At 43.3% G+C, this 27465-nt stretch overlaps 1 protein-coding gene across 2 annotated transcripts in view; it reads right to left on the reverse strand.

Annotated features, from left to right (window-relative positions):
- Positions 1-27465, reverse strand: part of LOC119977116 (transmembrane protein FAM155A) — a 1007141-nt gene that overhangs the window by 258391 nt on the left and 721285 nt on the right. Inside the window, exon 2 of one of the 2 annotated variants that reach the window (XM_038817727.1) lies at positions 5729-5838. The exons of the other annotated variant lie outside the window; for it this stretch is intronic. Coding sequence (XP_038673655.1) covers positions 5729-5838 — 110 coding nt within the window. The remainder of the gene's footprint in view (positions 1-5728; positions 5839-27465) is intronic. 2 annotated transcript variants of the gene reach the window in all.

Genomic DNA, 27465 nt, shown 5'->3' on the forward strand with positions numbered 1-27465 from the left:
TCATGTGTGTATGGGGAATATAGTAAGGGGCTAAGTATGCAGCCTTGCGGGGCCCCGGTCTTGAGTACTATCGTGGAGGAGGTGCTGCCGTTGGTTTATCCTTACTGACTGTGGTCGATGTGTCAGGAAATCAAGGATCCAATTGCAGAGGGTGGAGTCTAGTCCTAGGTTGTGATGAGGTTTTGAAATGAGCTTGGTCGGGATTATGGTATTATAGGCAGAGCTGTAGTTAATGAATTGAAGTCTGACATAGGAGTCCTTGTTACCGAGATGCTCCAGGAATGAGTGTAGAACCAGGGAGATAGCGTCTTCCTGGACCGGTTGTGGTATAATGCAAATTGCAGTGGATGAAGGCATTCTGCAAGTGTGGAGTTGATTTGTCTCATGACCAACCTTTCGAAGCACTTCATAATGATAGATGTCAAGGCCACTGGATGGTAGTCATTCTGGCACGTTGCCTGGTTCTTCTTTTTCACTGGTATGATGGTGGTCCTCTTAAAGCAAATGGTAACCTCGGGACGGAGTAGCGAGAGGTTGAAGATGTCCGTGAACATACCCGCCAATTGGTCCACACAGGATCTGAGTGCACAACCAGGGACCCCGTCAGGACCCATTGCTTTCCATGTTTTCACTTTCAAGAAGACCGATCTGACTTCGGAACCTGTGATGGTAGGTATGGTATGTCCGAGGCCTTTGGGGCAATTGACAACCATTTGTTCGTTTCCTGCTCAAAACAAGCATAGAAGGCATTGAGTTCATCAGGGAGGGGTGCTCTGTTGTCAGTGATTCTACTCGGCTTTGCTTTGTAGTCCGTTATATTGTTGAAGCCTTGCCACAACCGACTAGGGTCCATGTTGTTAGCCTGTGACTCTTACTTAGTCTGGTATTGTCTCTTGGCGTCCATGATAGCTTTACGGAGGTCGTGCCTAGATTTCTTGTATAGGTCACAGTCGCCTATCTTGAATGCCTCAGACAGGCCTTCAGTAGGGAGTTAATCGCCCAGTTAAACCATGGTTTCCAGTTGGGGAAAGCACGTACTACCTTCTTAGGTCAGAGCTTGGATTAATGAGAGATATGGGAAGAAAATTTGCAACATTCGTCCAAGAAGGCGCACAGGGCTGGAAGGGTGGAGAGAGAATAAGATGGGCCAAATAGGGTTGTTGCCTGAGAGGTATAGATGTAAGTTTTGGGATAATTTAAGTGGGAGTTAATCTTGGGTCACCAATATGACACGTCGGGGAGATGATAAATGCTGTTTGGGGTTTGTGAGAATAGATGACCTAAGGAAAAGATACAAAGTATGTTGGCAGGAGGAAAGGGGAAAGTGACAGATAAAGGCAACAGAAGTGATGGAATTGAGTTTGTAACAGTAGGCAATTAAGTCACGCATATGGCAAGGATCCCTGTTAGATCAAAACCACGATGCTTTGAAACGCACCTGGTATAAAGAGAAGGCAACATGTGGATAAAACTCTTTTTAAAGTCAGAGGTTTATAAAGTTGATGTAGTGAAATCAATGATGATTTGATGACTAGGTGCCAAGACAGGTGAGTGAGACAACAGACATTCTGGCATACAGAACAATGAGGTATGCATTTCCAATGTATTTATGATTTTCGGTGTCCATATTAACACTGTTGCTGGAATCAAGTACTGCACTGCTGCATGTGGGTGACCCTCAGCGGTTAATGCAGATAAAACAGCAGTGAGGTGTAATTTCTCCAACTGTTAAAATAGTAGATCAAAGACTTTGTTCAAACCATTGGCTAAGTTATGAACATGAAGTGGCCTGAGATTGTGACGCAATTTCATCACTGAGTTTCTGCTGCCTAGTCTACACAAGGCAAACAGTGATGGTTCCTAAAATTGATCGGAGCTGCAGGACAGATCAATGTCTATATATCATTCTCTTTTTTTAAATTTAGAATGCCCAATTCATTTTTTCCAATTAAGGGGCAATTTAGCGTGGCAAATCCACCTAGCCTGCACATCTTTGGGTTGTGGGGGCAAAACCCACGCAAACACGGGGAGAATGTGCAAACTCCACATGGACAGTGACCCAGAGCTGGGATTGAACCTGGGACCTCGGTGCCGTGAGGCAACTCTGTGCCACCGTGCTGCTCCTGTCTATATCATTCTTGTTCATTTCAGTTACTCTAATGGGTGACGTGATTAAATGATAGCTGCATTTCATCCAAGGGACTAACTAGTGCTCCTTAGCAATTATTGTTTGCTTAGACAACATCCCGTCCCCGGTGATATGAGATTCCTGCCCCCACAGAACAACACCAATTCCAGTTTTTCACTATCCACATCAGAACAAAGGTGTTGAATCTAAGATGAATCACACTTCAAATAGAGCAAGACCGACTCTGCAATATCATCTTTCATTCAGAATGACACCAATTCCAGAATAACAGCACCCAGAATGACAACGCTCATACCCAAACTGAATGACTGGATTTTCATGGAGTTTGGAAGACTCAACAGATCTTTAAAAATGGTGATGGGCCCCAATTCCTGGATTCCTGCCCCAGTTTCTAGCGCCCCAATTTTACCTAGCACAGGGGAAAGGTGAGTGAAGGTGAGTGAGCCCACTACCCATATCCCAACCAGGCTGTTTCCATTGTGGGTATAGGCATCTCCTAGTCCCCTACTTTTCATGGAGTATGGCCAGCTTCTGGATGATTCATGGCCCATGGTCCCTCAGAGGAGTCGTGAATGATAGTTTGGATGCGGCAGCATTTGAAAGATAACTTCAAAGGGCATTACCCAAGCCACATGATGCCCCCACCCATCCCATGTCCGCTCATAAACTCCATTCCAACATATGCCCCTCCACCAACCCTCAATAGTTCTCATATCCTCCATACGAACTCATAGCAACTCCATGCCCATTCACCAAGAATGCACTCAGTATATAACCAATGAACTGTATAGTACTGATAGACTGTGTGAAAATACTTCAAAATAGATCAAATTGGCTGAGAGCCCGGTCACAGGTGCTTACAAGGGAAAACATTATTTGATTGGCAGTTTTTTTTCTTAGATCTATTTTTTCCAACTGTTCAATGATTTATACAAGACAAAGAGGTATCAGGTGCTTGTAGTTTCTGCTTGTGATATTTTAAAGGTCTGGTTGATAAGCACTTTTATAGGGGTGTAGTAGCAGGAAAACTTTTATAATAGCTGCTTTTATCCATAAATGCTATTGTTACCATACAGTTCATTGGTTCTGTAAAGAGTGTATGTTGGTGAATGGATATGGAAGTGCTATCAGTTGGAAGTTGAGGTATGAGGGAGGGTGGTTGGGGGGCACAGATTGATATGGATAGGGGAGTCTAATATTGAATAAAGCAGAGAGGAAATCTCAGAGAACAGAGACAGGCCTTCTAACCTCAGCACTTGGCAACTCTTATGGTTGCCTTCGATCTGTATCCAGCGGCAACAGGTCAGACTCCAGCACTCACCTGCCCCTGGAATGAAAATTGCACCTGGCAAGGCTTTTTTCGCCATGAGGCTGAACACCGATCCAGGAAAATTCCCAACTCCGGCTACCCACATGAAAGTCCAGCCCATCAACCCCATAATAATTACACCCACACATAGAATGAGTGACACTTACTCCAGAATAACAGTGCACACACCTGAATGGAATGACACCAAGTCCAGAGTAACAACATTCAGCAACAAACAGGTCGACAGCAAACAAAGAAAGAGAAAAGCCTGATTAACAGCACACCCCTGAACAATTTCCAAAATAAGGGCATTCACACACGAGCCGGGCAACTTCAAAATAACACACACTTCAATCAGAGAAATAACTGCACAATAACAGCATTCACACCCAATCACTACAAAACCAATTCTGGAATGACAGCATTAAAACCTGAGCACTGTGACACACACTTCAGAATAACCTATCCAATGGAACAGTGGAACACCTACTCCAGTACCCAAACAGAGGGACACAATCTCCAGAACATGCACTCTTGAACAGAGCAATGGCAACTCAAGAACAAAATACTCTTGGCTGATCACTAACTGCGGATTGACAGCCTGCATACCAAAAAAAGCTCCAATTCCAGAAAGACAAGTCATGCACCAAAGCAGAATGACACCAATTGTTGAAAAACAGCAAACACACCAACACAGCAACACTAACTCCAGAGTAACACATACAACTCAAAAGTGGAATGCCTACTGCAGAATCAAACCCAAAATGGAACAGAGCAACACTACCTCCAGAATAACAGGAAGCAGAAACAAATAGAGCAGCACCAACTCTAAATTAATACACACACCCAACAGAGCAACATCAAGTCCAGAATAATGGCGTGCACACCCAACGCAGCAATTTCTGATCCAGAGTAGTACACACAGGACAGAGCAGTACCACCAGCATCAGAATAACAACAAACACACTTGAACAGAACACCAACTCTGGAGTAACCAATCAAAGAACAGTGCTAATTCCAGACCAACAGCATTCACACATAGAGTAACACCAATTACCTTCAATAATGGCACGCACACCCCAACAGTGCAACTCCTACTTCATAGCAGCCCACACACAGAGCAAAGCAGCACCATGATCAGAATAACAGCATTTACACCTACACCATAAGACACACATGCACACTACCTACATTAGAATAAAATAATTCACACTCAAAACAGATCAGGAAATGCCTATTGATAACATTCCACTCAAGCAGAGCTTTCTCCAAAGTAGCAGCATTCACACAAGTGCAGAGGAAAAAAATGCATTCACACCAAAAAAACATCAAATTCAGAATGACCACTCACACATTGGAACATAGCAACAACTTCTGGATAATAAAATCATGGACTCGAACACCAACGCCAGAATAATGAGCACTTACCAACAGTGCAACACCTACTCCAAAATAATAGCATTCACACTTGAACAAAACTATTGCTCTCAATTAACATTATTCATACATAGTCAACAGAACAATAACTCCAGAATAATAGCATTCATACAGGAACAGAATGACGTCAACTCCAAAATAACAGCAGTCAGACATGAACAAAGCAATACACACTCCAGAATAACAGTATCCAAAAACCCAAACAGAACAAAATCAACACCAGAATAAGAACACAGCAACGACTGCAGAATAACAGCTCGCACACCGAGAAAACAACATGAATTCGATTGTCAGCACTGACAAGCGACAAAACACTTCCAGAATAAGATCATTCACACACCTGAACAAAGTTTCAGGATCACCAGGAACAATACTCACAACCAAACTGAACAAAAATTGCCATCAAAATATAGCTCTCACACAACCATATGGAGCAAAACTAACTCTCAGATAAAAGGAATTAAGCTTGCAATGAGGGAAAACTGATCGTAAAACAAAGACCTTTCAAACACCTGAAAAAAAAATCAACGTTTGCTTCAAAACAACAGCATTCACACAACCAAACACTGCAAACAGACTAATAAAATGGCACACACACACGGATAAAATAATCATAAGACCAAGTCATAAACTCGAGTAGAGCAACGCTTGTTGCAAAATCACATCGCTCACACAGCCAGGCAGAGCAAAACAACATCTCACAGACCAGAATACAGCAACACCAACTCCAGAATCACATCACTCATACACCCGAGCAGAGCAACGTGGAAATAAAATCATAAAAGATAGTCAATATGGATTCATGAAGGGAAAGTCTTTCCAATCTAACTTACTGGTTTTCTTTGAGGATGTGACAAAGGAGCTTGATCGGGGTAAGGCTGTGGTTGAAGTATACTTGGAATTCAGTAAGGCCTTGGATACTGTTCTTCTGGCCAAGCTGGTACTGAAAATAAAGAAAGCGGGAATCAGTGGAAATATTTTACAATGGATACGTAATTGGCTGACCGATAGAACCCAGAATGTACTGGTACATGGATCATAAGCAGCCTAGGCGAATGATACCAGTGCATTTCCATAAAGGTCTGCTTTGGAACCTCTTGTTTTTAAAACTATCTTCATAAAAATCTGGAGCTAGGACCTACAAGCACACTGGTTAAATTTGCAAATGATACAAAGCTAATGAAGGTGATAGACTGCAAAGCGAGACAGGGTGAGCTACAGGAAGATTAAAAATACTTTGGAATTGGGCAGACAAGTGGCAGTTGAAATTCATTGAAAAGAAATGCAAAGTGCTTCAGAAGGGGGTCAAAATATCTTGGATGTTAAATGGAAAGAAATATGGAAAATGAAAAAGAGATCAGGGGTTCCTGATAATAAATTGAAGCGATCACAACAATGCCCTGTGGCAGTGAGTGAAGCAATTTAGATGTTGGAATATATTAAAAGTCAATTTTGAGCCAAAAAAGTGAGGTAATTCTGCCACTTTGTTAATCATTGACATGACATTACTTTGAATATCGGCACAGTTCTGATTCTGATCGGCATGGTACATAAATGACATTGCAGCTATTAAAAGCAACCAAAAATGATTGAGCTGATTAAGGGAGTGTATCATTATGTAAATTAAGTGTTTTTCTTATAGGAAAAGAGAATTCTGAGAGGTGATATGATTGCTGTTTTTAGGATTCTAAAAGGACTAGATAATGTAGATCATGACAAGATGTCTTACCTTGTCCAAACAGATGAACTGGAGAAAATGGCACCTGATGGGGTATGGGGTGGGGGGGGGGGGGGGGGGGGGGGGGGGGGGGGGAGAGATGCAAACTCAAACATTATCTATGGAAACTGAGTGAGTGGTCAATAGATTGAATAGGTCCTTGAGGGAGATGGTGAAAGCAGTTGGTATTCATTAATTCAAAAGAAAACCAGATAGATTTATTTCATAAAATAATAATTTGGGCTGCAGTATATGAGCAATTTGAGACTTGACAAATGGGTAAGTGGAACATGCTTGGGAGGAGCAAATGACTTTGGATCCATAGTTTCTGAAGCTTTCAACTGCTTGGGTATTCCTCAACTCCTGTTTGGATCTGTTGTAGATTAATTTATGGAGATTGATTGTCATAATTAGTCAATAAGTCCATTAACATTGTATCATGCGACTACCAGGATGCTAGAAGGCAGAATAGATATACTTGAGTTCTTTTCACCCATTGATCCTTGTGCCTCTCGCAGTAACCCTAAAACAGAAATCCTACATCCAAACAGATATAACCAACTCTAAAACGACAGAACTCGTACATCTGAACAGAGCAACCCAAACCTAAAATAACAGAACTCATAAATGCAAGCTGTGCAATACTGATTCTAAAATAACTTGTGTACCTTAAGCAGAGTAACACTGACTCTAAAATACGATTACTCAAATCACCTAACAGAGCTACACTGACTCTAAAATACCATTATTCACATACTTAACAGAGTAAGACTGACTCTAAATTAACAACACTTACACGCCAATTAGAGCAATACCAATTTTAATATATTATCTATCACTCATAACACTCAAATACAGAAACACTCACTGCAAAACCACATGCATACCTGAACACAGCAATATTGACTGTGCAAGAACAGCATACACCCACTGAGCAGATCAAGAATGAATCTCAAATGAGCCCCACAATCCCAAACAGAGCAACACTGACTCTAAATTGGCAGTACTCACCGCCTGACTCCAAAACAACAGCATCTGAGGACAAAACGCACTCTAAAATAACAGCACTCGCAAGCATAAGACAGCAATGCTGACTCTAAAATAACTGTGCTTACCCACTTGAATTGAACACAAAGAGTATAAAAGATACACACCACAACAAGGCTAACTGTACAATAATAATAATCACACTCCTGAACAGAATGACATCAACCCAATAACAGAACTCACACACCCAAACACAGCATCAGCAACTGTTAAATAACAGAACTCACACAACCGGGACTGAGCGATACAAACTCCACAATAACAGTAATCAACCTCTCGAACAGAGCAAGACTTACTCTATAACAATAACACTCACACACCTGAAAGTGCAAACATGAATCCTAACATAACATTAGTCATAGGCCCAAAGGCAGCAACACCAATTATTAAATATCAGCACATCTGAGGAAAGCAATACCAACTATTAAATTGTACGTACACACACACACACACACACAAACATATCAAGACAAACTGCAAAATGTTAGTACTCACACATCCTGTAAAGCAACAGTGACTCAACAATAACGGCATACACACATCCAAACTGAGTGAGACTGTCTTTACGGTAGCACCACACACACACACACACCAAAGCAGAACAACATTTCTAAAATAATACCACTTCCCGAATAGAAAAACACCAGCTTCAATAACATCAATGTGAGGTGATACATTCTGGTGGAAGAATGAACAGGTCACCTACTCGTGGAGAAACATGTGTCGATATGGAGCCAAGAAACAGAGGGATACATATACAGAAAGCACTAAATAAGGTCTGAATAAGGTAAATAAGGCTTTCTAAAACCTACGCGCACAAAAAACAGCATTGGGTTTGATTTTTAGAGGAATAGAACTGAAAAGCAAATAAATGTGTTGAACCTGAGTTGAACATTGGCCAAATCACACTCGGAGCACGGTACACATTTCTGGTCTCTTTAATATAAAAGGACAAGGAGGCATTGGGGGAGGTGCAGAAATGTTTATTAACATTATCTCGAACTGAGACGTTACACACACGAGGAAAGATCAAATAGGCTGGGGGGGGCACTTTCTTTCTAGAAAACAAGCCAAGGACTGATTTGACAGAGATATTTAGGATTATTTATGAATGGGTTTTACAGGCAGACTTAAAGAACAGGTTCCCAATTGTGGGAGCGACCAAAACGAGCAGCCATAAATATAAGATAGTCGTTAATAAGTTGAGTAGGGAATTCAGGAGAAACTTTTAAACCAGAAAGTGGCTACAGTGTCGAACTCACTACTACAAGGAGCAGATGTGTTAACTAACATAGGCACATTAAAGGGAAGCGACACAAAGTAGAAAGGGATAGAGGGTTATGTTGATTGCATAAGATGAGGAAAGATAGGAAGAGGCTCTTGTGGAGAATAAACTCAGCATGAACATTTTAAGATGGATAGCCTAACTCCCACACCCAAACACATCAACACAAACCCTAAAATAGCAGCATGCACACTCCCAACAGAATAGGACAATATTGAAAATAATAGCTCTCGCATTCCCACACAGCAAGACTGAAGCTAAGATAACAGTAATCACACTCCCAGACAGATTGAGCAGGATTGAATCTAAAATAACAGCTCTCACACAAATGAACAGAGTAACACCAATCCGAAAATAACACCATTCGCGCAACAGAATTAAGCCAACAGGCTGCAAAATAACAGTATACACACATCCAAATAAAGCAAAGTAAATTGTTAAATAGCGGCACACACAGACCAAAGCTGACTCTAAAACAGCAGGTGATTTACTCCCGGTATCCTGGACAATATTAATCCTTCAATCAACATCACAAAACAGATTTTCTGGTCATTATCACATTGCTGTGTGTGGGAGTTTGCTGTGCACAACTTGGCTGCCGCATTTCCTACCTTACAGCCGTGAATTTCAAAATAATACTTCATTGGCTATAAAACGCTTTGAGTTGTTGTTGTGAACTGTGCCATATAAATGCAATCTCTCTGTCCTTTCTGAAATAACAGCACACACATACACATCAGAACAGTGAAAAACAAATGATAAAGGAGCAGCATTTACTCGCCAAACAAATCCAAATGAATGGGAAATAGTAACACACACATCCGAAAAGAGCAATGCCAACTGTTAAATAACGTGATTCACACATCCAAACAGAGCAACACAGACTTCAATATAGGTGAGAGACGGTACAGTTTGGAATGAAAGCTGAGGTGGTCACATACTCCTTGGAAAATGAAGCCTGGATTGTTGCTTACCTGACCAGCTGGGAGTAAAAGGGTTGGAAGGGCGTGGGGAACCTGGAAGTAAGATTCTCCCATTTTCTGTGGAATTTCATCTCCACGTCAGGTGCCGGATATCATCAATATGTTCTGCACCTGGAAGCCAGTCTGCTTGACAGGCTTGGCTGCCTGTCAGTCAGGGAATAGGCCAATGCAGGTGACAGGAGAAGGTAGGGTTCGCACTGTGGAGAACTAGAGGCTATAGTCACCGATAAATCCAATAGGAAGTTTAGGATGATACTTCATGACCCACGGATTGGTTAGAATGTGCAACTTGCTACTACAGATGCTTTTAAGGAAACTAGATGAACTGATGAGTAAAAAATGAAAAGCTGGATATGTTGATTGGGTTAGATGAGCAAGGGTGAAAGACTGTGGAGAATAAACATTAGCACTGATGGGCTGAATAGACTGCATCTGTGCAATAAATATGATGTAAATAATCTCAGTCAGGGAAACACTAACACTAAAATATCACAAAGTACACCTGGACAGAGGACCAACTCTAAAATCACAGCATACTTAAACCCGAACAGAGCTAAACTGGCCCTCACATTCAATAAATACTGACTCAAAAATAATATTTCACAAAACCAACCATGGCAACATCAACTCAAAAATAACCATACTCATACACCAATACCTACTCTAACATATCACCACTCAGACACTTGAACAAAGCCCTGAACAGTTTTAAGATAAAAGTACTCACATCCGAACAAAGCAACACCTAGTCTAAGGAAATGCTCAGGAAATCAGAAGCACAAAGAGACTTGGGAGTCCTTGTTCATGATTCTCTTAAGGTTAATGTGGAGGTTAAGTCGGCAGTTAGGAAGGCAAATGCAATGTTAGCATTCATGTCGAGAGGGCTAGAATACAAGACCAGGAATGTACTTCTGAGGTTGTGTAAGGCTCTGGTCAGACCCCATTTGAAGGATTGAGTGTTTTGGGCCCCGCACCTAAGGAAGGATGTGCTGGCCTTGGAAAGGGTCCAGAGGAGGTTCACAAGAATGATCCCTGGAATGAAGAACTTGTCGTATGAAGAACAGTTGAGGACTCTGGGACTGTACTCGTTTAGAAGGATGAGGGGGGATCTTATTGAAACTTACAGGATACTGCGAGGCCTTGATAGAGTAGATGTGGGGAGGATGTTTCCACTTGTAGGAAAAACTAGAACCAGAGGATACAATCTCAGACTAAAGGGACAATCCTTTAAAACAGAGATGAGGAGGAATTTCTTTAGCCAGAGGGTGGTGAATCTGTGGAACTCTTTGCCGCAGAAGGCTGTGGACGCCAAGTCACTGAGTGTCTTTAAGACTGAGATAGATACGTTCTTGATTAATAAGGGGATCAGGGGTTATGGGGAAAAGGCAGGAGAATGGAGATGATAAAAATATCCGCCATGATTGAATGGTTGAGCAGACTCAATGTGCTGAGTGGCCTAATTCTGCTCCTATGTCTTATAGTCTTATGGTCTAATATATGGCCTCTCATTCTAAAACAGAGCAACACAGACTCTAATAGAACATCACACATATGACCAACAGGAGCAAGAGTGAGGAGGATTCAAACATGCAGAATGTATGCCTTTGTATGCGGCTGTAGGGTTAAAGTTGGTAAAAATGTGAACATGCCAATTCCAACCCTCCAACTTCCCCATTTAACTCCGGCATGTTGGATTGCTTGCGTACAACAACCTCAGGAAATATAGGTATGAAGAACTAGGAGCATACTGCCATTCAATACAATCAAGGCTGATCTCATCTTGGCCTCAATTTCACTTTCCTGCCCATTCCCCATAGACCTTCAACCAATTACTAATTCAAAATCTGCCTATCTCCTCCTTAAATTTACAAAATGTCCCGTATCCACCGCACTCTGGGGTAATGAATTCCACAATTTCATGACTTCTTGAAAAAGTAATTTCTCCTCCTCTCTGTTTTAAATCTGCTACCCCTTATCTTAAAACTATGGCCTCTTGTTCTAAATTGGCCCACAGGAGGCAGCATCCACTCTATACCTACTTTGTCAATATCTTTTATCGTCTTATATACCTCAATTAGATCTGCTCCCATTCTTCTAAACTCGAGAGAGTATAGACCAAACTGCACAATCTCTCTTCATAAGACAAACCCCTCATCTCTGGAATCAATCTAATGAATATCCTGTGAACTGCCTCCAATGCAACTATATCCCTCCTCAAATAAGGGGACCAAAACTGTACACAGCATTTCAGATGCAGTCTCACTAATGCCTTGAAGAGTTGCAGCAACAATTCCCTACTTTTATACTCTATTCCTTTAGCTATAAAGACCAAAATTCCATTTTGCCTTCCTTATTACTTGCTGTACCGGTATATCAGTTCTCGGTGATTCATGTACAAGACACCTCTGCACCAAACATTCTAAAATTTATCTCCATTTAGGTAATAAATTGCCTGTCCATTTTCCCTGACCAAAATTGGTAGCCTCACACTTACCCATTTTAAACTCCAACTGCCACATTTTGGCCTACTCACCTAACCTTCCTATATCCATTTGTAAATTTCTTATTTCCTCATTGCAACTTACTACCCCACTTATTTTAGTGTCATCTGCAAATTTGGCTGGAGTGTCTTCTATCCCAGCACCAAGTCATTAATATATATTGTAAATTGTTGGGGCGCCGAGGACCAAACCCTATGGCATCCCAGTAGCCACTTGCCAATCAGAAAGAGACCCATTTATCCTGATTCTCTGCCTTCTGATGGTTCGCCAGTCTTCTATCCAAGCTAATAAATTACCCCATATCTCATGTTATCTTACCTTGTGCGTTAACCTTTTTTGTAGCACCTTATCAAATGTCTTCTGAAAGTCTAGATATACTATATCTACAGGATCCCCAGTATCCACTTGATTTGTTACATCTTCGAAGAACTGTAGAAAATTAGTCAAACACGATTTACTCTTCATAAAACCATGCTGACTTTGGTGGATTGCATTTTGACTTTCCAAATGTCCTGTTATTATTTCCTGAATAAAGATTCAAACAATTTCTCAATGACAGACATTAAACTAGCTGGTCTACGTATCCTACGTTCTGCCTCCCTCCCTTTTTGACTCAGGGCATTACATTGGCATTTTTCCAATCCACTCGAATCTTTCCCGCATCCAGGGAATTTTGGAATATCATAACCAATGGATCGACTATCTCTGCTACTACTTCCTTTAAGAACCTAGGATGTAGGCAATTATCCCTTGGGGACTTGTCTGCCTTCAATCCCAGTAACTTGTTCAGTACTTTGATGATGATTCTTCTAAGTTCCCCCTTTTCTATTACCTCCGCATTACCTATTACAATTGATATAGTGCTAGTGTCCACCACCATGAAAATGGAGGCAAAATATTGATTTAGCATCTCCGTTATTTCAACATTCCCTGCTATTAACTCCCTGGTCTGATCCTGCAAGGGACCAACATTCACTTTAACTACTGTCTTCCCTTTTATATACTTATAGAAGCTGTTGCTGTCCTTTTTTATATTTTGTGCTAGTTTTCTTTCATAATTTACCTTTGCCTTTTTTATAACTTTCTTTAGTAACCCTTTGTTGATCTTTAAAAGTTTCTCAAGCTTCCAGCCTGATATTGACCTTTGCAATATGGTATGCCTTAGTTTTTGTCTTAATGCTACGCTTAACTTCTTTGCTCAGCCATGGATGTTTTTCCCCCTTTTACAATCTTTCTTCCTCTTTGGAATATATATTTTTTGGGATGAATTGAATATCTCCTTAAATAACGGCCACTTCTTACCAACTGTCCTACTTTTTAGTTTTCCTGTCCACTCCACAAGGGCCAAATCTGTTCTCGTGCCAATGTAACTACTTTTGTTTAACTCTAGAACTCTAGTGTGGGACTCCAATTTCTCATCCTGAAACTGAATTTGAAATTCTATCATGCTATGATCACTCTTCCCTAGAGGACCCTTAATGATGAGGTCATTAATTAATCCCTCCTCATTTCACAATAGCAAATCCAGAATAGCCTGCTCCCTGGTTGGTTCTAGAACATATTGTTCCAGAAACAACCTCTAATACATTTAATGACTCTTCCTCACAGCTACCCTTGCCAATTTAATTTATCCACTCTATATGCAGATTTCAAATCACCCATGATTATTGTCGTAGCTTTCTTACAAGCCCCCAGCATTTCCTGGATTACACTGTGCCCCACTGCAGAACAACTGTTTGGGGACCTATAGATTACTCCCACCAGGGACTTCTTTCCTTAGCTATTTCTTATTTCTACCCAGACTGATTCCACGTCTTGATATTAACATGAAGTGCCTTAACAATTTGAGCAATATTTCAACAGATTCTTAAATTTATCACAAGTTGAAGGATTTTCCAAGCTTTCTGAAGTGCAAACACAATGGCAATTGACAGATTTGATTGAAAGTCATTGTAATACTTAAATGAATACTAACTCCTATGAAGCCCAATAGTGCTACAATGAAAGTAACACGACCATTAGATATGTGACTGAACATGTCATCGGCATGGTAAAGATGTGCTTCAGATACTTGAATGCACCTTCCTGCTTGAACCAGCTATGGCATTCAGAATATTTGTGGTGTGTTGCACTCTGAACAATATTGCATAGCAACGTGGTTTCGAACTGCAGGAGGAACAAGGAGCTGAGTGCACTTCTGAGGAGGAGGATGTGGAGGAAAATGATGAGGAGGAAGATGATCACACCAATGCAGTTCCAGCTGCTCACATTGTTGCCCGGATGCCAGTGATACCCTTATTAATGGAAGATTCACTTAGTAACTACCACTGGGCTGATGTCAAAATGACAGGTATCCCCATTATTTCTGTAAAAAGCAATAAACCTTCAAACACCCAAGCACACATTTCACATCCCCCCATTGGTCAATTCATGTCTTCTCATTGAGCAAGCGAAAAGCTGAGTTGCCACCCAGCAACTGAGAATGGGCAAGATGGGAAAATGATTCAAAGTAAGAGATTTTGTGCAATTCTACTGAAGAACAGAAATTTCACAACATGATATTTTCTTATGCCCCCATATGCTCGCTGTTCTAAAATGACATAGCTTTCCACTTCCTAAACTGCTCGTTCCCACGTGGTGAAAACCTGTGACTGAAGCTCTGATATTGAGATAATCTTGACCAATGACCTTTATGTTTTGAGACTTGCAATGTCTGCCAATATACAGTGACAGGATCAACTATAGGGAGATGAGACAGCAAGTCTGGTGGAGATGGAGATGGGGCACACCACTGAAAAGCTGAAACACTTGGGTGGGATCCTCACTTCCATGTTCCTTTTGTCATCATCCTCTCAAGTTCCAACTGCATTTCATCGCTGCAGTCTGTTGCCAAACTGTTTGGTACTAATCAGTGATGTTCAAGGTTAAGGTATCTGTCATTCTATTGGAAGTGACAGACATGTTGTCATCCAGTGTCTCATCGCCATGATTAATTCACATGTGTTCAGTTGGTTGTAATGATTAATTTTCCATGAAGTTGACTATTCTATCCAGGTAATAATATATAGCCCTGTGATTCCAACCCACTTACTTTGGAGGCAGACTGCTGCGTCCTTCCTAGTAATGGTTAGTGCGCTTGCAAGGCCTGTCAGTGAATCACACATTCTCTGTTGTTGTTCAATAGTACTCTTTAGCATTGAAGCCACCTCCCCCATTCAGGATCCACATCTGTGCCTAGTTGATTGGAGGTTGGAGAGTGCTGTGCTTTCCAGCAAAGACTCTCCACAACTGAAGCTGTTATTAATATCTGTTTATGTTCACTTGTGAAGTGCATGTCATCTGGTGAAAAGCTAACTAAGTGTCTAACTGATCCCACCAAATAGTGGTGTTTGAGTTGGTGCACAGTGAGTGTGACTCCGAGGACAGTGTGTCCTCAGAAGGAATCAGTCCCTCTGAGGGTGCATCGTTTTTGAGGTCAATGGACTCCTGTTATATTGCTCGACGGTCCTTCTAGAGTGAAAAGATAATTAGTACTCGTAAGGTAAGAATATTGCAACCTAACATTATGCAGGTGATTTGTTGAATGCAAGGCTGAGATTTGACTGAGTACACATGCACATAGAAAATAGAAGCAGGAGGAGGCCATTCGAACCTTCGAGCCTGCTCCGCCATTGATTATGATCATGGCTGATCATCAAGTTCAATACCCGGACCCGCCCTCCCCCCAAATACCTTGAGACCCCAAGAGCTATACCTATATTTTTTTTATTTTTATGTCATGTATGTGCATTATATTTCATTCTGGTACTACATGGATGGGATTTCCCCATTCACAATGGCCCAGAATACTGCGATTGCACTAATACGCATTGTTTCCCCTTCTGCAGTTATCAGCAGTGAGACCTGTGGAGGACCACCTCTGATTCTCTCCTTTTCTCTTTTACTTGCCTATCTCTTTTCCGACAACAAGGGGAACCACAGACCTATGAGTAAGTGCACTTGCTCATATTCACTGGAGTGCATGCGGTGAGGGGACCTTTCAGTGAAAGACAACAAATTGTGCATGGTTGAGGATGAATAACAGTGCTGGTGAGATAGGCTGGGATCCAAAGACATATATAGGTGAAGGATGGGTGAGTGCAAGATATGGAGATGTTAGGAGTGATGTGATGAAATGGACATGATAAGACAGTATGAAAAGATCAGGGATGGGATTAACGTACAGAGAAGGAGGTGAAAGTTCGACTGTTCTCACCTTTTCTGATCTGATTAGGTCATGAAAGCACTTTCCACACAAAATCCAGCATGGTGGCACAGTGGTTAGCACTGTTGCCTCACAGCTCCAAGGACCCAGGTTCAATTCTGGCCGCGGGTGACTGTCCATGTGGAGTTTGCACTTTCTACCCGTGTCTGTGTGGGTTTCCTCCAGGTGTTCCGATTTTCTCCCACAGTCCAAAGATGTGCAGGTTAGGTGGTAAATGATAAATTCCCCCTCAGTGTTCAAAAAATTATGTTGGGTTAGGGGTATAGGGTGGAATCGTGGGCTTAAATGGAGTGCTCTTTCCAATGGCCAGTGCAGACCCGATGGGCCGAATGGCCTCCTTCTGCACTGTAGGGATTCTATGATTCTGTGAGTGCAGCACAATGCTCCCACTATGGACCTTCTGGGCCACCTTTAACCATGTCTAATCGGCAACTGGTTTCTGACCAGGTTGAGTGTTTTTCTGCAGCTCTCCGTACCCCAGAAGTGCATCAAGGAAAGTGTCATTAGAGGATGGCATCCTTTGAGCATCCTGATTCTGTTGTTAATGGTCTTACTTTCTTGCTTCCAAACTTGAAAGCTCCAAATTTCATCTTTGCACTATGATCAATTGCCCAAAAATCTAGGTGGGGTTATAGGGATAGGGGTGGGGAAACGGGCCTAGGTAGGGTGCTCTTTCGGAGCAAAGACCGGTGCAGACTCGATGGGCTGAATTGCATCCTTCTGTACTGTAGGGATTCTATGATTTTTGAAGTACCAGAATTGATGTCCCAGTTTATGTGTCCAGACCTTGACTATACTGTTTCATCAATGCCAAACCTTGAAGTAAAATGGAAATTAGTGGCTGCATTAAAATCCAACAGAGAGATGCACTCAACATTCTTCTGGATTTCACACATGCATTGGACTCCCCTACTCGTGATGTGAATGTTAGGACCCCTGACGATAAACTACTCACCATTCACAGTGCCAACAGAACAACACTTACTCGAACATATCTCAACTTACACAAACAAACATTGCAACACTAACTTTAAAATAACAACAGTCAGACTTCTGAAGCGGGCACATGTAACAGCACTAGTTATTCCTTCTGAAATATTGAGAAATGAAATTTCACACCAGTAATAAAAACATCATCATTTATAAAATCATCCATAGACTCACAAACGTCAACAAAGCAAAACTGAACCTCAAAGCACAACACACACACACCCAAACCCGGAATAATAAGCTGTAAAATAACAGCATTTGAACACCCAAAAAAGCACACCAACTCCAGAATAAAACCATTCAAATAGTCATAGAACATAGAACAGTACAGCACAGAACAGGCCCTTCGGCCCTCAATGTGGTGCCGAGCCATGATCACCCTACTCAAACCCACGTATCCACCCTATACCCATAACCCAACAACCCCCCCCTTAACCTTACTTTTTTTTTTATTAGGACACTACGGGCAATTTATCATGGCCAATCCACCTAACCCGCACATCTTTGGACTGTGGGAGGAAACCGGAGCACCCGGAGGAAACCCACGCACACAGGGGGAGGACGTGCAGACTCCACACAGACAGTGACCCAGCCGGGAATCGACCCTGGGACCCTGGAGCTGTGAAGCATTTATGCTAACCACCATGCTACCCTGCTGCCCTAGTCGAATGGAGTAAGAATGGGCCGCACGGTAGCATAGTGGTTAGCATAAATGCTTCACAGCTCCAGGGTCCCAGGTTCGATTCCTGGCTTGGGTCACTGTCTGTGTGGAGTCTGCATGTTCTCCCCGTGTGTGCGTGGGTTTCCTCCGGGTGCTACGGTTTCCTCCCACAGTCCAAAGATGTGCAGGTTAGGTGAATTGGCCAGGCTAAATTGCCCTTAAGGTCCCAATTGCCCTTAGTGTTAGGTGGGGTTGCTGGGTTATGGGGATAGGGTGGTTGTATGAGGGTTGGGTAGGGTGCTCTTTCCAAGAGCCGGTGCAGACTCGATGGGCCGAATGGCCTCCTTCTGCACTGTAAATTCTATGAAAAAAAGACTGGCTCAAAAGCACAAAACATATTTGTAATTTTGCGTAAATTCCCACACTCCTCAGTTTCTGAATGCCAACTCTGTTTTATTCCTTTCAATTTGTATTCTGTATTTGTTTCACTTTGCTGGAAGCAAACTGCCTGGGAACTGACAACCCACTCCACAGGGGGAGACCTATTTAGCAGCCATTGCCAAGGCTTGCTGGCTCCTTGCTAAGGTCGAAGGGCCCCATTGAGGCTGGAGCCCAGTATCTATCTGAATGGCTGGAGGCCATTGATGCCTCCTCTCAGTCCTCCAATCACAGAACGCCTGTGAAGAGAAGGCCTCAGCCATGGCCATAAACAGTCCTATGGAAGGGTTTTCTCTCTATAATGATGCCTCTGACAGTTGTGGGTATTCTTCATTTTAAATTTATAGCATGTGACAGAGAGTGCCTCCATTTACAAGTATCCTCATGGTCCATACCTCCCTCAGCAATGCTCATTTCTTCCGGTGGAGCTGCTGGACATCTAGTGCTACAGGCCCTCTAATTAGGCCTCCCACTGTCCTCATTTGGATGGTGAAAAAGGTTGACCTGTTTAACCTCCTCACTCCCATGGCCTCTAGACTTTGCGGGCACCGCGAGGCCAGCCGACCAATAGAAAACCCACAATTAGTCCCGTCACCTGATAAAGTAATAAAGCAAGTAAGGTTCTGGCCATTAACACCATTTTTCTCTCCAAGAGTCTAGTCAGACCAGCTGATTATTTCCAGCATTTTGGTTTTTATTTCTGTTTTTCATTTGTTTGATGCTGAAATGCGAAGACATGCAATGCTGGAACTCAATTGATAGATGTGGAATGATTGGATTACAGGATTGCCTGCATTGGGGAAAGGAGTGAGGTGTGATTGACTGACCGAACCGCAAGCATTCTGAGCAGCAATATGGTTGACTGGTCTGGCACTGGGGACCTGATCTTCCTGATCCTCATCATAAAATCATAAGCTGGGATTTTGCAGCCCCCTGGGATGGGTTTCCGGTGACAGAGGTGGCTTGCCATTGGCTGCCAGCAGGATCTTCTGGTGTTGCCAGAGAAAATGGCCATTTGCGTTGCTTGCTGGTCCTGCCGCTGGGCAATCCAAGGCGGGACTGGAAGATTCCAGCCATAAATCATAGAAGACCCATCAAGTCCATGCCAACTCTTGGTTGAACAATCCAGTCAGTCCCATTTCCCTGCTCCAACCCCCCCTATTCAATTTCCTTTTGAAATAATTGTTTGCCTTCGCTTTAACCACCCTTTTAGGCAGCGAACGGTCGGGGGCGGTCTGTGTGGGGGTGGAGGGGTGGGTGGGGGGTGGAGGGGGCTCTGTCCCCCGGGGGGGCCTCCGATGGGGTCTGGCCCGTGATTGGGGCCCACCAATCTGTGGTCCGGCCTCTCACCCCCCCGGGCCTACTTTCTTCCACTTCTGGCCCCTGAACACCGACACCATGTTGAGGCAGGGCCGGCGCGTGGAAGAAATCCCCCGCGCATGTGCAGGTTGGCGCAGCGCCCATTTGGCACCGAGAAGGGAGGCTGGAGCGGCGTGAACCGCTCCAGCACCGTGCTGGCCCCCTGTGGGGAATAGAATCGGTCGTACCTGGGCCCGGTTCGTCCCATCGTGAAACGCGATGGCGTTCACGATGGCGCGAGCACTTGGGCTCCATTTGGGAGAAGCGCCCCCTTGGGGGCTGGGAAAACGAGCTGTAGTCCAAAAGCCAGTGTTGTGAGTAGTGAGGTACTGAGGAGGGTATCAAGGTCGCAGGAGTATACCAGCAGACAGAGAGATGGGTTGATGTGTGTCTACTTCAATGTAAGGAACATCCGGAATAAGGTAAGTGAACTTGGAGCGTGGATTGGTACTTGGGACTACGATGTTGTGGCCATTACGGAGACATGGTTAGAACAGGAACAGGAATGGTTTTTGGAGGTCTCCGGGGTATAGATGTTTCAGTAAGAGTAGGGAAGGTGGTAAAAGAGGTGGAGGAGTAGCATTGTTAATCAAGGATAGTTTAACGGCTGCAGAAAGGCAGTTCAAAGGGGATCTGCCTATTGAGGTAATATGGGCCAAAGTTAGAAATAGGAAAGGAGCGGTCACATTGTTAAGAGTTTTCTATAGGCCCCCAAATAGTAATAGAGATGTAGAGAAAGAAATTGCAAAACAGATTATGGATAGGTGTAGAGGTCTCAGGGTAGTTGTCATGGGTGACTTTAACTTTCCAAATATTGATTGGAACCTCTATAGGTCGAACAGTTCAGATGGGGCAGTTTTTGTACAGTGTGTGCAGGAGGGTTTCCTGACACAAGAGATGGATAGGCCAACAAGAAGGGGGGCCACATTGGATTTGGTACTGGGTAATGAACCGGGCCAAGTGTTTGATTTGTTTGTGGGAGAGCACTTTGGAGATAGTGACCACAATTCGGTGTCTTTCACTATTGCAATGGAGAGGGATAAGGCCATACGGCAGGGCAAGGTTTACAATTGGGGGAGGGGTAATTATGATGCGATTAGGCAAGAATTAGGGTGCATAAGATGGGAACAGAAACTGTCAGGGAAAGGCACAAATGAAAAGTGGAACTTGTTCAAGGAACAAATATTGCGTGTCCTTGATAGGTATGTCCATGTAAGGCAGGGAGGAAATGGCCGTGTGAGGGAACCATGGTTCACAAAAGAGGTTAAATGTCTTGTAAAGAGGAAAAAAGAAGAGTATGTAAGGATAAGGAAACAAGGTTCAGTTGGGTCGCTTGATGGTTACAAGGTAGCAAGCAATGAGCTAAAAAAAAAGGGCTTAGGAGAGCTAGGCGGGGGCATGAGAAGCCCTTGGTGGGTCGGATCAAGGAAAACCCCAAGGCTTTTTACTCTTATGTGAGAAATAAAAGAATGACCAGGTGAGGGTAGGGCCTGTCAAGGACAATAGTGGGAACTTGTGCATGGAGTCAGAAGAAATAGGAGAGACATTGAATGAATACTTTTCTTCGGTGTTCACCAAGGAGAGGGGCCTTGTTTTTGAGGATGAGAGTGTGATACAGGCGGGTAGGTTGGAGGAGGTAGATGTTCTGAGAAAGGATTTATCAGCAATTGTGAAAAACCTGAGGGTCGACAAGTCCCCTGGGCCATATCGGATATATCCAAGGATTCTTTGGGAGGCAAGGGATGAGATTGCAGAGCCTTTAGCTTTGATCTTTGTGTCCTCACTGTCCACGGGGATAGTGCCAGAGGACTGGAGAGCGGTGAATGTTGTTCCTCTGTTCAAGAAAGGGAATAGGAATGACCCTGGTAATTATAGGCCGGTTAGTCTTACTTCGATGGTCGGTAAGTTAATGGAAAAGGTCCTGAAGGATAGGATTTATGACCATTTGGAAAGATGCAGCTTAATCTGGGATAGTCAACACTGATTCGTGAAGGGTAAGTCTTGCATCACAAATTTGATTGAATTCTTTGAGGAGGTAACTAAGTGTGTTGATGAATGTAGAGCAGTTGATGTCGTATACATGGATTTTAATAAGGCATTTAATAAGGTTCCCCATGGTCAGCTCATGGAGAAAGTAAGGAGGTGTGGGATAGAGGGAATTTTGGCCAATTGGATAAGTAACTGGCTATCACACAGAAGACAGAGGGTGGTGGTGGATGGAAAATTTTCAGACTGGAGACCAGTTACCAGCGGTGTACCACAGGGTCAGTGCTGGGCCCTCTGCTATTTGTGATTTTCATCAATGACTTGGAGGAGGGGGCTGAAGGGTGGGTCAGTAAATTTGCTGATGACACCAAGGTTGGTAGGGTAGTGGATCAGGTGGAGGGCTGTTGTAGGCTGCAAAGAGACATTGATAGGATGCAGGGCATGGCTGAAAAATGGCAGATGGAGTTTAACCCTGATAAGTGCGAGGTGATTCATTTTGGTAGAAAAAATTTGAATGCGGATTACAGGGTCAACGGCAGAGTTCTGAGGAATGTGGAGGAACAGAGAGATCTTGGGGTTCATGTCCACAGATCTCTGAAGGTTGCCACTCAAGTGGATAGAGCCGTGAAGAAGTCTTATAATGTGTTAGCGTTTATTAACAGGGGGCTTGAGTTTAAGAGCCGCGGGGTTATGCTGCAACTATACATGACCCTGGTGAGACCACATTTGGAGTATTGTGTGCAGTTCTGGTCACCTCATTATAGGAAGGATGTGGAAGCATTGGAAAGGGTGCAAAAGAGATTTACCAGGATGCTGCCTGGTTTGCAAGATATGTCTTATGAGGAAAGGTTGAGGGAGCTAGGGCTTTTCTCTTTGGAGCGGAGGAGGATGAGAGGCGACTTAACAGAGGTTTATAAGATCATGAGAGAGATAGATAGAGTGGACGTTCAGAGACTATTTCCTCGGGTGGATGTAGCTATTACAAAGGGGCATAACTATAAGATTCAGGGTGGGAGATATAGGAGGGATATCCGAGGTAGGTTCTTTACTCAGAGAGTGGTTAGGGTGTGGAATGGACTGCCTGCTGTGATAGTGGAGTCAGACACTTTCGGAACTTTCAAGTGGTTATTGGATAGGCACATGGAGCACAGCAGAATGACAGGGAGTGGGATAGCTTGATCTTGGTTTCGGACAATGCTCGGCACAACATCGAGGGCCGAAGGGCCTGTTCTGTGCTGTACTGTTTTATGTTCTATGATTTCTGGTCTGTCAAGTGGTAGGCCTGTGGTTTCTTGAATGGATTTAATGACTTAAAGTTGAAGTGAGGGTCTTGTAAAGTGAAGTATTCGCAACATGTTTTGAGGTTTCTGTAGTTGAATATCGAGGAGGTTGATTCTAAGATCAACTTTGAAACTGGAACAGACCAAATACTTTGGCTGCTTGATGACTGCAGCTAGTTCTGGGGTAATAATGGTGCAGTGCCTTAAACCAGCTCAATCACATGACTGCTGGGTTAATACTCCTGAGGTCCATCCATTCTAATTTGGATAGGGGAGGCCATTGTGGTACAACGGGAAGTTGGTAGTAGCCATTGAGTTTCAATCTTCCCTTTTGTCCAGTGTGAAATATGGAGGCAAGCAGTCTGGAAACTTGAGAGTCTTTAGCTCTCCACTTTTTGTGTTGTCAGAAAGCAGAAGACCACAAATATCCTGGGGTCACTCACTGATGAGTATTGAATAGTATCTTTGGATTGTCCAGGCATCTGAAGTGCAATGTAAGCATGTTGAATGTTTGTTTGATGACATATATGGTCGTCATATGGCTCATGTTGGATTTTGCACAGTGCGGTGTTGTGTTGCTTAATTCAGGATGGTTGGCATAGTATTCACAAAGACCACAAAATAGCTTGAACTTAAACAAAGTTATATATTTATTCACACTACTAATTTGGATTCGACACCACTAATTTGGATTGTTAACATAGAAACTACACTCATCTACAACTAATTTTAATACTGTTATAAACTATGATCTGCTCTTACTCACAGTGTTTATACTTATGTCTCTAGCTAACTCCTGTACTACTCTCTCCCCACAAGGCTTAGCATCAATGCCTTATATATATCTGTAGCTCCCTCTAGTGACTACTCTAGACATTTCATTAACCCTTGCAGTTCTTACAGTTATGATAATACCACATATAGTATTTGTCTGTGCGGTTCCCCAAGGGTGTCTTCACTCCTGGAAGACACCAGACATAAAAAAAACTTGGGGAGGATTGATTGTTTCATAGCTGTGGCTGGCAGAAGGTCTTCCTTTCGGGGTTGCAAGTGTCTGAGACCATTTGGTGCGACAATGTCAGCTTTTGGAAGCACTGCTCTTCAGACAAGTGCAGGAAGTTGAACCTCTTTTCACAAACTCTGTTAGATGAGTAAAACTTCCTTCCCTCTGTTGCTGCGGGCTATCTGCAGCTTCACCCAGAGCAGACTATTGCACATTCTCTTCCTCTTCCATCATTAGCTGTTCCATCCAAGCAGCTCAAAAACTCTTCAAATAACTCTCTCACAGCAGGTACCCTCCAAAATAACTTTGTCACAGCAGGTACTCTCAGCAAACATTGTTTCAGAGGAGCTGAAAAAGCAGCTGTGAACACTGAACCGTTATTCAGATTGTGTTACATGATCAATTATAGCAATAAGTGTTTTTCAATTTCTCCGCCATCTCACTACGGAGATTCCTAACTTCCAAGAAACATGAACAGCAATCATTAGTTCCAAATCGGGTATTAGAAAGGACCCAAATTAAATAGTTTTTTTTATTAAAAATGTTTTGAAAATTTAAAGCACCCAATAATTTTTTCCAATTAATGGGCAATTTAGCGTGGTTTAACCTGCACATCTTTGGGTAGTGGGGGGGTGAGACCCACGCAGACATGGGGAGAATGTGCAGACTTCACACGGACAGTGACCCGGGGGCAGGATTGAATCCGGGTCCTCAGCGCCTTGAGGCAGCAGTACTAACCACTGTGCCACCCAAATGAAATATGTTATTGAATGTCTCACCCCCTCTCCTGCAAAACACTTGGCCTTTTGATATCTGACGCTATAAAAAAGGCTCTGGGCAGAATGGTACATCTTTTAAATAGTATCACTCATATCTCTCAACAGAGTAAAATTGTCATTAAAATAACATCGGTCACACAGCTGACCACTGCAACACAACAACAAAATAACCATTTGTGTCGTTTTTATTTCAGATTTCTAGCATCAGTATTATTTTGCTTTGGTTTATTACATAATACACTGCATTTCTTCCTCCAGGAATTTCCACCATTAAGAAGCTCTTCTCTAAGGATTACATTGTTCATATGGGTAGGGAGGTGGCCAGAGTTAGAAAGGTGCTACTACAGAGGGGAAGGCAGGCAGGGGGTTTGGGTCTTCCGAACCTGATGTATTACTATTGGGCAGTGAATGTGGAGAAGGTGCAGAGCTGGGTAAAAGGGGTTGAGTCCCAGTGGGTCAGAATGGAGGAGAGTTTGTGCAGGGGTTCGGTATTGAAAGCACCAGCAACAGCGCCGCTCCCGATAACCCCGGGGAAGTACTCAGGGAGTCCTGTAATAATAGCTTCATTGAGAATTTAGAGGCAGTTTCGCCAACACTTTGGGTTGGGGGCAGGGTCAAGGGAAATGCCGATTCGGAGGTCGGATGGAAATTTTCGGAAATGGGAGGAGAAGGGGATTAAGACACTGAAAGATTTGTTTCTTAGGGGTCAGTTTGCAGATTGAAGGAGCTGGAAGCGAAGTATGGGCTGGAGCAGGGGGAAATGTTTAGATACATTCAGGTTCAAGAATTTGCCAGAAAGGAGATACAGAACTTCCCGGAGGAGCCGGCCTCCACATTGCTGGAGGAGGTGCTGATGACAGGGGGACTGGAGAAGGGGGTAGTGTCAGCGGTTTACAGAGCTATTTTGGAAGAGAAGGCACCACTGGAAGGGATGAAAGGAAAGTGGGAGGAAGAGTTGGGAGAGGTTATAGAGGAGGGAGTCTGGTGTGAGGTGCTCCAGAGAGTAAATCCCTCCACCTCATGTGAGGTGGGGCTAATACAGCTGAAGGTGGTATTCAGAGCACACCTCACGAGGGTGAGGATCAGTTGATTCGTTGAAGGAGTAGAAGATGTGTGTGAACGTTGCAGGGGGGGCCTGCTAATCACGTTCATGTTTTGGTCCTGTCCAAAGCTAGAGGATTACTGGAAGGAGGTTTTTAGGGTAATTTCTAAAGCGGTGCACGTGAAACTGAATCCGGGCCCCCGGGAGGCCATATTTGGGGTGTCGGACCAACCAGGGTTGGAAACGGATGCGGAAGCAGATGTTGTAGCTTTCGCCTCGTTGATCGCCCAAAGGCAGATCCTGATGGGATGGAGAGCAATCTCTCCACCCTGTGGCCTGGCGTGGCAGGGGGACCTGTTGGAATTCTTGATTTTTGAGAAGGTTAAGTTTGAACTGAGGGGAAGGATAGAGGAGTTCTACAATTCATGGGCATTATTCATTATGCATTTTCAAGAACTGGATAACATCGAACATTAGTTGGGGGGGTGGGTGGGAGGGTTGGGGGGCGGTGGGTGTTAATGGTGGCTATGGGTGATTCCTGATTCCTTTTTGTCATTTGTTTATGTGAACATGCGGGCGAATGTTTGGGGTTTGGTAGGAGGATGGGATCATTGTTATTGATATGGGGATTGACATATTTGTTACTGATTATTGTTTATTGTTGGTGGGTGTAATTTGGGAGAAAATGTGAAAAAGGAAAATAAAGAAATATTCAAAAAAGCTCTGCTCTATATTTGATGGCATTATTGTTTATTAATTTTATCTTGTCCACCATCATTGCTATATTTTGAATTGCTGCCTCACGGCGCCGAGGCACCAGGTTCAATCGCAACTCTGGGTCACTGTCCATGTGGAGTTTGCACATTCTCCCTGTGTTTGCGTGGGTTTCACCCTCACAACCCAAAGATGTGCAGGCTAGGTGGATTGACCATGCTAATTTGCCCCTTAATTGGAAAAAATCAATTGGGCACTCAAATCTTATATTTTAAAAAAATTATTGCTATTTCTTATCCTTCTCTTATGTTTGATTATGAATGGACAAGGTTTGCGAGCCTGGGAGGGCTGGAGGAGAAGTTTGAGCTCCCCCCGGGAAACATGTTCAGATATTTACAAGTGAAGGCATTTGCTAGGCGGCAGGTGGAGGGGTTTCCCCTGCTCCCCAGTAAGGGGGCGAGTGATAGGGTGCTCTCGGGGGTCTGGGTCGGAGGGGGGAAGATATCAGACATCTACAAGAT

This window comes from Scyliorhinus canicula, chromosome 14 (assembly GCF_902713615.1).
Source record: "Scyliorhinus canicula chromosome 14, sScyCan1.1, whole genome shotgun sequence".
Taxonomy (NCBI): Eukaryota; Metazoa; Chordata; class Chondrichthyes; order Carcharhiniformes; family Scyliorhinidae; genus Scyliorhinus; species Scyliorhinus canicula.